Raw genomic sequence first — 11955 nt, forward strand, 5'->3', positions numbered from 1 at the left:
AGAACCATAGTGCTGCTCTTTTCCATACAAAAACACTTCACAGACCTGACAAGGCCATATTCAAAATAAAATGGTCTATTTTAAAAGAAGACTCTTTGGAGATGCTGTTCAAAATTCAGAATTAATTTAAGGCCGAAAGAAATTATTTAGAAAATCTTACATTTATTTTAAATTATTAACTAATACTTTTTGCATTAAAAATATGTGACACTGTCCTAAAAACACAAAAAGGTCACAAGTCTTACCATATTCTTTTTCTAATCTGAGAGTGATAACGCTCTACTTTGTGTTTTACATATCATTTTCTTAGACAATGTCAAGAGAAGTTTCTAAAAAGCTACTTCAAAAGCCTGCCAGATTCATTAAATTCCTTTACAATATACACATTCACTCTTTGTCTTGAGCCTGATATGCTGAAAAGTACTCCATTAATGTTTTCACAATCACAATTGTGAATGACATACAAATCACATACTGTACATGCAAATTTTGCTAAACAAATTTTGCTAAACTTTACAACATTTCAATCCTAAAATAGAGGGCAATTTTTAAAATTTTTATTTTAGTTATATCTTACATTACACTAACACTCTTAACCTGAACTGCTTTCTGATGTGTGGCACTGAAATAATCCGCAAGGTTCCCACTTAGCTTCTGACATTTTTGTCCTGCCTTCATCAATTTGTGACAGTCTCAAATAACATTGACGAGTGGTGTTAGACAACTGAGCATGCTAAAAATGTAACTTTTTTTAAACCATCATGTTATTCCTGCAACAACTTAATGATAATTACAAAGCGGTGCATAATGAACTGCAGTAGAACAGCAAATAGGATATAAATTATTGGGGTGTACAATCTGGCCATATCTGATTATTGGGGGGGACTTGTCCCCCTCAATGTATATTGTGGTTATGGCCCTGCTCATCACACAATCTTTAATATGTACTGATTTCTTAGCACAGTAATGCATATATTTGTTTAGCTTGTAACCATCTGTAACGTTGCTGGCAATGGCAGGCAGACGATGAATTGAAGAACCCAAGTGCAATTTATCAACAAACGTGAAATCCCAAAAACCCTAACTATAAACTTGAATTGACATAAACTGACAACGTTACCAAACACACAATACCTGACAAAAGACAACATGAGGGCTTAAATACACGGACAAGGGGTAAAACAATGAAGAGGGAACCAATGAACAGACAGAACTGATAACATGATAACAAGACAATAAACCAATGAATACAAAAGACATGAACATGGAGGGATCATGAAATCACATGACAAGGGATCCACATGACATGAAACAGGAACTATAATTAAAAAAAAGTCTTGAGGCATGGCTTGGCCGGGCGTGGAACATGGGATCAGGGCAGAGCCTATGGGGGGTGGAGCCATGAGAGGCTCGAGGGGCGGATCCATGATAGGCGGAGCCGTGAGAGACTCGAGGGGTGGGGCCATGGAGAACTGGATACCCGGAGAGTAGCCGAAGACTCGAAGGGCCAGGGTGGAGCTGGAGGCAGGGAGGACCAAGACGGTGCCAGAGGCTCAGAGGAGCAAGGGGGAGCTGGGGGATCAGAAGACAGAGGTGGAACCAGGATAACAAGACAATAAATCAATGAAAACAAGACACATGAACATGGAGGGAAATATGAAATAACATGACAAGGGAACCACATGACATGAAACAGGAAATAGAATTTCAAAAATAGACATGAAAAACATGAAACAAATACACATGACACCATCTCTATTATTACATTATTTCCAAAGAAACAATGGACAGCCCGGTTTCATTTTTTATTTAATTATATGGTCAAAAGCTGGGTGAAAATGTATAATGTTTGTACGTGATTGTCTTTTATATTTGGGGAAACTGGATAAAATAGAAAGAAAACACACTGACACTAATACGATATCCACCAACTATAAGACTGTAGCAATTATATTTTCTCTCTTTTGCATGCAATAAACAACATCTTAAGGAGCTACTGGTATTCCTATCATTATTTCAGACAAGGATGGTTGTGCCATTCCTTTTGAAAAATGGACTGTTAGTCCTTGAGACAAAAAATCTAGTTACCGTGGTAGCATGCATACTGATCTACTTCCTATTCTGAGTACCACTGTCTCAAAACAGGTTGAATCTGTATTTTTTGCAAGTATGAGGCACATTTAATAATTCCTTGGTTCAGGAACTCATTAAATTATATTCATTAATAATTCAACCTCAAGAATATGAGGAACAAAGTTACACTAGCTTTGAATACCTTTTTGGCTGAGCTTCAAAGGACATCTCACTACCCAACAGTCGATACTGTTCCCATTCCTCTAATTATTTAACACAAAACACCCAGAGAAATAGCCAATTGTTCAAGCCGGTGATTGACAGCAACTAATTAAAAGTCAAATTACAGATTTTCATAAAGTATGTGACTGTACAAGATCAAAGATTCACCTCATGTAAAGCATGTTGCCAAACCTGATTATATTGATGCTTTTAAAGCTGAAGAATTAATTGCAAATATACACTCAATGGCCACTTTTTAAGGTACAACTGAGTAGGACACCTCTTTGCCCCACAAACAGCCTGAACTATTTATGGCATGGATTTTACAAGATGCTAGGAACATTCTTTTTAGATTCAGGTCCAATGTAGACATGATAGCAACACAAAGTAACATCAGATTTGTCGGCTGCACATTCATGCAGCAAATCTGATGTTCCCAAAAGACCACTGGAATACACCAAACTTCATGTAATGTTCATGGAACCAGTTTGAGGTGACGAGCTTTGTGATATGCCTCATTACCCTGCTGGAAGTAGCTATCAGAGCGACAAGTAGACTATGGACATAAAGAGATGCACATGGTCATAAAAAATACTCAGGTTGGCTGTTGTATTTAAACAATGCTCAGTTGTTATTAATGGGCCTGGTGTGTGCCAAGAAAATATTCACTACACCATTTACACACCCTACACACAAACCTGAACCACAAAAACAAGGCAGGATAAACCAATGTATTAATGTTATTTGCACAAAATTCTTACACTACCAGCTACATGTAAATCGAGATTCATCAGACAAGGTGATGTTTTTCCATTGTGGCCCAGTTTTGGTGAGTGTGTGCCAACTGTAGCCTCAGCTTACTGTTCTTATCTGAGAGAAGTGAACTTAAAGTGCTCATTTGTTGATGTAGCTCAAACACTCAAAGGTTTGACACGTGGTGAATTCTGAGATGCTTTTCTGATGCATGGTTATTTTAGTTACTGTCCCTTTCCTGTCAGCTTGAGCCAGACAGGCCATTCTCCTCTGACCCTTCTCATTAACAAGGCATTTCACCCACAGTACTGCAGCTCACTGAATTTTTTTCCCACCATTCTCTTCATACTCGAGAGACATAGGGTGGCCAACTTTCTCTCGGCCAAATAGGGACATTGTTTTTAATTTTCCAGCAGGGTTCCGTTGTGAGACACTGATTAAAGAGCTCCACCTAGAGCTTGTTTAGAAAGGAAAACAATTTGAAAACGGCACTGATGGATGCAAAAATGTTGCGTATTCGTTACGAGTGGCCCAGATGAAATGAAATGAAAAACTATGGAGTTGTTCTCCATTTTGCCTATGGAGAACCAAATTTCAATCACAATTCACTTTTAATAAACACTTCTTTTTGCCAAAATAACAAAGCTGCAATCAATAGAGAAAGACAATATTTCCTGTCAAGTGTTTCTTCCCCATAATTAAGAGTGAGCCTTTTCCATTTTTAAAGCTCAACGAACTAGCTTGCCATTCAAATTGAGCAAATCAGTTCATAGACAGCATATGAAGAATATCTTCTTGGATTACAGTGTTGTCGTTTTTACATTAAATAGTGTTTTCATAAGGAAAATGTACAAAAATCACATTAAGCGTTTTAACTAAACCTGTACTATATTGTCCTTTTGTGCTTAAATTCCTGATGTTATTCTCACCATCATTAACAGTAGCTGAGTCTCTCTTCCAGAACAAGCACTGACATATGCAATGCAATGCTATTTGATGTCATAAAGCTATGTCATGGATTTGGCCTGCGGGCCGGACTTTGAGTATCACAAGCTGTGCCACTATCGAGCCACTGAGAGCTAGGGCTATCAACTGGTCAGCCTGGGCCTATAGCTTTGTATCTGGAGCCATGAGACCAAAATCTATCTTTAATGCCCTGCAGCATTGCCCTAAAACCACCCTTACTATATCACCCTCGTGCCATCGTCAAATACCCAGCCAATTTCACAAGCTAGAGGGAAACTCATACTGATTATCGGACTCTGGAGACTAGCTAGCCCTCGAAATTACCATGGTGGTGACTGAAGTTGCTGTTTGTTTGCTTATTTTGGTCAGTGAATAGCGAGTCTTTACTCAGCTAAATTCTGCCTTTGATTTTGACCCCACCTTAATCCCCAGTTGGCCTTTGTGGTGATGGGGGTGTCCTCAAAGGCCAAGTGACGTTTGCAGAGAGTGAGACCGGGACAGACAAAACGGTAAGGATGGACTCTTGGCACTGATTTACCCAAGTCAGCCAGGAGAGGGATAAAGAGGAGCTGGAGATACCAGTTAAAGAGAGCGACAGAGAGAGACACATGCCGCTGATTAACGTGTGCACTATAAGTTGGGCCGGGAAGGCCAACAGTGTGAGGGGCACACGGAGCTGTGTGTGTGTGTGCTGTCAAGTGTGTGCTGAAATGCAGGTTTATGTTGTATCCAAGTGAAAGTGTCTAATTAAAGTCTTCCGTGAACTGTTCACCTGGCTCCCGCTTCCTCCTTTGTAGGGAAGGCCCAAGGGTAATTGGCAGGCCAATGGTGCTTGGCCGTTGGCCCCAATGATGTGACAGTGGGAATGCAACTGGCCCTGGCATGCACTAGCACATTTTCTGCAACAAGCACCTCCATTACAAGCAGTCATTGGTTTAATTTAGTAGTAAAAAAAAAGAAGAAAAAAACATGTACAGTACACACCTAGGTAAACCAGTGTTTGCACTACCCCCAAAAAACAGAACATGTATTGACTTCAATGAGGCAAAAATGGCAAACCAGTTCAGTCACTAGTGACTAAATTATAAAAAATTAAACAGCTTTACAGGCTTTTTATATTAAGTTCAGTGAGTGGATTGAACCATACAAAAGCTGGGCTGGAGCACATAAGAAATGGAATGGCCAGGAATTCGTTTTTTTCTAAGCCCAATTTAACACCTGTAAATCTCATTTACCTTTAAAAGAAGACAGGATTGCAGATGTTAGGTTAAAGAAGACCACTGAAACAGACAATGAGGATAACAAGCACTGATTTGTCATGACTTCCTTTTTTCAATCTCTTTCTTTGTCTCTAAATAGGTTTTTTGAATAGTCCAATGGAAACAAAAGTGGTGAGCTTTACCAATTAAAGAGTGGAGGGAAGCATGCATTGTCTCTTTACCCAGACCTTCCTTTAAGCTGAGGCATTCATTATGACCAATTCACAGCAAAACAGGATGCAACCTCCACAGCCTTTCCTTGTTACTGCATAGAGAGATAAAGCTGACTCCATCACTGCAGTCTCTTTTGTGTGCTTAGCTAACAAAAGATGCTGGCCACTTAAACAAAAAGAGAATTTATCCATCTCAAACCTGTTTTTTTCCCAAAGTCAACTAAAGATCAGATAGAGTTGATCCCGGTTTTCAATTCTAGCCTTGAAGATCATGCTTTTGATTTGATATTTGCACTAAAGGGATTTTTTTATCTGTCATCCTGTTTCAAGAGAGAGAGAGAGACAACTGCAGAGTAAGTCTCTCTTTCAGTAAAATGGCAGGATGTTCCCATACTACACAGGATTTTGAAAAGGGCAATTTGGAGGGCCAAGGTATGATGGGCAGTTAGAGTTTGAAAGCTAACAGGATGATTGTCTTCAGTATGGCATAAAGAGAACTGCATTTCAATAACACAGGAGGGACTTTAAGCAAAACTTTAAGCAGCTGAAATATTCTGGCACAATCTGTTTAATTTAAAAATATATTTATTGCACATGGACATGGAAACACCACCATTTAGACTGCATTTTAACTTGGATTTTAAGTCAGCACCTGTGGTGACTTGTGGCTCAAACTCAGCAGTTGATTCAAAATTATTAATGAGCTATTTTAATGTGTAGTTCAACTACATTTATTATTAGTTATATTACTATATAAAGTTGCAGGGCATTGTGTACTTTGCAGCAAAATGTGTAGATTCTCTATTTCTCTAGAATTTCTTAGCAAATAGCAGAATAATCAAGACTCTTGTTATTGCACAAGATAAGTTATAGCATGCACCCCTATTTTCAATTGTGTTAAAAGTTAATCCCTTTTTTCTCTTCTTTATTCTGTCAATCTAGAGGCCAAGCTTAATTTAGCACACTGTCTTTCAGTTTGAGACTACAGTAAAGGAAAATCGCAAACCACTGATTACCATATATAGCTATCTGAGAATTATTACAGGGTTACAACTTTGATTATTTTTGACTTAGTGAAAAGAACATTCTGGAATGCCGCTGATTGAAGCTTTACATTTAAATTGCTATGAGTTAAAACAAGTATGAGGAAATAGCCAAAACATCCATAGACAAAATCATTAAAAAGTGAAAATTATAAACTTAAACCCTTAGATGAGCTTTAATCAATATATTTTAAATGGCAAAATATTTACTTTCCCTGTACCATTTTAGAGATGGTGACCTTTAGATTTATCCATTAACTAATTGTGAAAAAAAACTTGAACCTATTTTAAGAATGTCAACAATATCTTGTTTTCAACAATATGACTAAAAGCCCTCTGGGAATTCAAAATATACTGAACTCAGAAAGTCTTCATAGTTCTATATCAAGTTCTGATCCTGAGGGATGTTGATGGTAATTAAGCAGGTTTTGCTGAAGCAAACAACATGATCTATCTGAAGATATAACAACAAACAAACTAGGATAATAAAAGTTGCCAAGTAGAAAACATGGAAAACATACACAACATAACAAATTTTCTGAGTAAATAAATAACATACCATCCTCGGTGGGTACATAAATGTTTAGGAACAGGCAGTCTTCACTTTGATCTTGAACGTAGGAAACCACAGTATCCAAGTTGGCCGTGAACCATACTGGTAACATATCATTAAGTAAAAAACGGTCTTCCAGAAACTGAGGACAAACCGGAGCAAATTGTGTGGCATTTCGAATCCCTGGCCATGATATTGGGGGCTCAGGGGGCTGAAACCTTCTCTCCCTTGTGGGTGGAAGGGCATAGGGAATTCCCAGATACTGTTCCACAGGCCCAAGAATCTCATTGGGTAGAGCTGTTTTCAAGCCTCTCAGTTTGCCATAGTTTGTTGTGACAATAGGGTGCTGCTGTGCCTGTGCTATGGCTAGCCAAGCATCTGCAAGCACAATCCATGTAAAAAAGCGAAGGGTGGCCAGTGGATGCACCATGATTAGAGGTATCCATGGGGTTCTTCCAAGCCGTGACATGGTCCAGCTGCGGTTGGCAGAGTTGGATGAATTCACAGTCTTCCACACCTCCCTTCTCCCACTGCCAAGTTAAAGCCCACCCTCAGGCTGTAATTAAACGATGATGGATAGCACACCCACCAATCAGATCAACGATCATGGCATTCCCCAATGCCATGAGGGCATTTATAATCTCAATTTATTTATTTTTTCACTGTTCTTTAAATAATATCCTTTAGACAAAAAACAAAATGTAGATGTTTCCCCTAAACTGTCTTCGGCTGTAACTACTCCCTCCTTTCCATTCCTCCTTTATTGGTTTGCCTGCAGGAAAGAAATAACAGCCTGTTTAAATTCACATTCATTATTATATACACAAACATAGGAATTCTACTTCTCTTTATTATGCATTTGCAACACCAAGGTAACCTTGTGCTGAATGGAGAAAACCTAAAAGAATGGGCAAATATGAAATATAACTCTATGTTCACATTGACTGGTCTATGGTTTATAAGTGGTCTGGTAAATTGATAGGCTCATATAACTGTGTACATAATGTTGCATTGTATACAGAGATATAGTATATCCATTTTCGAGGTTAATTCAACTGGATAAGGTTGCTCAGAACGTTTATATATCTATTTGCCTTGGAACTGTCTATCTATGACTGATACAGCCTCAATGATTGGGCAGTTATGTTGGATTCAGAGCAATAATTGAATCCTCTCTATATAATATCTATTCCCCTCTCTCTCTCTCTCTCTCTCTCTCTCTGAACTCTGGATGTACAGTATGTTCTTTGGAGAGTATGTGAAGATTTCATCACATCACTACATAGATCTAAATTGGATCTGTCCATCGTGGTCTGTTGCTCAATTACAATTTTAGGAATTTAGCAACAAGAAAATATTATATGTAATTATGAAAGACTGAATGTCACGAATATATAAAAGACATTGGTTCTAAAATGCCTCTTACTGTGGCAACGTTAAAGGCCATAGTATTTCCAGGAATCTTTCTAGGAATATCCTCCGGAATAAATCAAAAGCATTCAACAAACATTTCCTTTGAGACATACAGTTTATTGGACTAGACATTAATACAAATTTGCCTCAAATTTAAATATATGTGAATAGTAAAACCACATGTCTGCATCACATTTAGTATCTTAACAAATTATAATCTTTCCACCTGTATGAACAAACAGAAGAACCACACAAAGCTGAGAGCAGATTATGCAGAAGAATTGCTACCCTGAGTGAGAATTTGAATAACTACTGCTCCATGCTTTTCCTCCATAAGAATGAAGGGCAGGAAGAGAGACAGACAAAAAGAGGAGAGGAGTGGGTGTGAAAATAAGGAGGGAGGATCAAGAAGATCCTAATGTAATATTCACTTGGTGCTTTTGATACACTTGGACTTCGATCACAGATCAGCAACACAAAACCATTGCTTGAATTTGTTTAACTTCATATAAGGTTCAAGTTAATCATGTGCATTGATCAAGCACGCATGTCACAAATTAGTGAACTTGACTTGTTGGAGACACTGGAAAGCCATTTTAATGACTGTGCCATGAGTAAATCTAATCGCTATGAACTCTCTCATTCTCTCTGATCTCTTCATTAATAGCACTGTCAGTAAAAGAGAATGGCGAAGCTTCCTACAAGCACTATTCTTGGATAAGTATCTAAAATTCAAAGTTTGTTTATACAAGAGCATAAACACATTACATTTATCAGGATTATTTCAACATCTACACATAGGCGGAAATCGCGGGGGGGTCGGGGGAAATCACGGGTTGGGGTCAGCCCCCCCCATCTGAGGGTTGTCCCCCCCCCCCCCTAAAATATCATTAAAATATGTGTATTGTAAATAATATAATGATATATTCTTAAAATGATGTTTATTGTCCCCCCAACATTTTGATGAAATTTTCGCCCCTGCATCTACACTGCCATTTTCTGTTTCAGAGTCTTTCTAAATAATCTTTCAAGAATCTAAGATTAATTGAAATAATTTTAAATTTCTGTACATCGCCAAGCAATTTTAGAAGAAATCAGGATGTAGATGAAATAATTCATGAAAATGTAACTGTGCGAACACAGCAATGACACTATAATAGACTGAGACAGTTACATTAACCTTACTTGGTGTTGAGGAATGCTAAATTACACAAGGATTAGGGTTATATCCTCTTTTCCTCCCTATAACAAAATGCTATACAATAATACAATCTTTTAAGCACTGAGAGTCACCAGAGAAAACAAAACATGAAAACATTGTATTCTATACTCAGCAATGCAGACAACATCCCTTGATACACTGCGAACCGTTATTCTGATAAATATTTACAGGGATTTAAAAGTATTTGAAATGTGATACTCCTTTAAGACTGCATATAATGAAGGAGTAAGATTTTTACAAGTCTCAAGTCCCTACATACGACAAGTTTTGAAATCTTTATTGGTGGTCTGAGAAATGCCTATCTAGTGAAACCCTTGGGTTTTTAACTCCTTTCTATTTTTAAATTAAGACCATAATTTAGCCCTGATATCAAGGCTTGTACAGAGCTGTAAGCACTCCACAATGGGTGCTTTATGAAGGGCTACAAACAAAAAGCTTGAGAAAACTTAAAATGAATCAGATTTTAATGGACTTGGTAAAAAATTAAGAAGGAAGACAGCTCTATCCATCAAAAGGTTCACAGTGATCTAATAGGTACTTTTTTTTAGCTCTAAGTTTCCATTAGCTCACTTTCTTTACCTATATCATAAATATAGTATATTTGGAATGGGCATTTCACAGTCTCCCTCAAGTACATTTATATCCTCTGAGGCAGATGGGCCTGAATGTATGGCAGGCAATTTAATTTCCAATGCATAAAAGAAGGCTATACATCCACCAGCATCCATGTAATCTGCTTCTAGTGTCGATAGACCAGCCAAGAGGGATTTATTCAGTAAATTTAACCCAATATTGCTACATGTTCAAGCAATGTTTAACTTCAAGAAGAGGCTTATGCTACCTTTATGTGCTATCGAAATTATCCTACTTCCCGCTTCTGAAGTGGTAATTACGAATATGTCACAATCAAGTGCTTTGTAGTCGGAAAGAATGGGAAACATAGACGATACCAGGTTCATTCACACATTTTTTTAGGAACGTTTATTTTGACATAATTTACATAATAATACATATTACTCAGTTAGTAGTATACAGTATAATAATGGAATTTTGGTCACATACAAGCAATTTTCACAGTGTGAAAATTTACAACATGCATCAAATGGTTGCTGACATAAATACATTTTTATGACCGAAACGACACTAACAATTAGCTATATTTAGAAAAATGAATAAAACCTATGCTTAAAACTTGAATTAAAAACATCTCCTCTCAACTAGGAAAATCTGGTATAAAAATTTGTCTATCACCAAGTTTCCCAGTTGTAACCACAACTTGAGGGGTCGTTCATGAGCAAATTCCGAGTGGAAAACTTTACGGTAAATTCCTGAGTGGGAAAGTATTTACGATAATATCGAGAGCACGTGAAGGCAGCATTAATATGGAGGCACTTTCTGACGAAACACCTTAATACAAAGACAAACACAGAATAATTTGTCTCTAGTTGTCCAAAAGAAACTTGCCCTAACTAACACCTCTATGCCATTCAGTAATTACATGGGACAACGCACCCAGAGCCCAAGACGTTAGATTGTGAATAACAATGTGGGAAAACAAGCTTAATGTGTATGAAAATAAATTGTTAGTGTTTTACAATATTATATCCTGGTCTGGGCACTTTCCCAGACAAACAAAATGGCTGCTGGGCTTATCTCAAATATATTTAGCAAAATAAAGTGGGGTAGTTTATTTTTTTTTATCTTAAATACACCTCACACACTTCATTTAAATGCGTCCCATACCGTGACACAAATAGGGAGAGATGAGAATAAAACGAGAGAAAATAACATTCACTGCCTGTGTGATCACCGAAGATAATGCACACAAATGTAAATGAGGGTGCTGGGTCTTCCTCTGCATGTTAATTATAATAAATGACCTGCTTCAAGGAGGTTCTAACAATAGCACAGTTCAAAAGTGACTTGCAACACAGATGAGACAGTATCGAATCACTCAAACCAACAGACATTTTGTCTGAACAACAGATAAAGTATAGAAACCGTCGTGACCTTTGGGTGAACTTTGTATAAATGTGGTGTGATTACGCTGCAAATGCACCTGCTATGACTTATTCAACATGGTCTGGGCTGGCAAATTAGTTTTATCTGAGCCATATTCTCTCACTCCATCTTTCTGTCAGTTGACTGAATGAGGAAAGGAACCCCAGAAAATAAAGAGAGTAAATATATATCAAAGGTGACAGAACTGAACACACTGACAGCTAACCACTGATCCAAAGAGCAAGTGAGAGAGCAAGAAAGAGAGATTAATTCCATT

General features: G+C 37.7%; 1 protein-coding gene across 1 annotated transcript in view; it reads right to left on the reverse strand.

Moving 5' to 3' along the window:
- Positions 1-11955, reverse strand: part of nlgn4xa (neuroligin 4 X-linked a) — a 126823-nt gene that overhangs the window by 113169 nt on the left and 1699 nt on the right. The window contains exon 2 of the mRNA XM_052127631.1: positions 7049-7814. Within this exon, the coding sequence (XP_051983591.1) occupies positions 7049-7511 (463 nt within the window). The 5' untranslated portion in view covers positions 7512-7814. The remainder of the gene's footprint in view (positions 1-7048; positions 7815-11955) is intronic.

This window comes from Xyrauchen texanus, chromosome 5 (assembly GCF_025860055.1).
Source record: "Xyrauchen texanus isolate HMW12.3.18 chromosome 5, RBS_HiC_50CHRs, whole genome shotgun sequence".
In the NCBI taxonomy this organism is placed as follows: Eukaryota; Metazoa; Chordata; class Actinopteri; order Cypriniformes; family Catostomidae; genus Xyrauchen; species Xyrauchen texanus.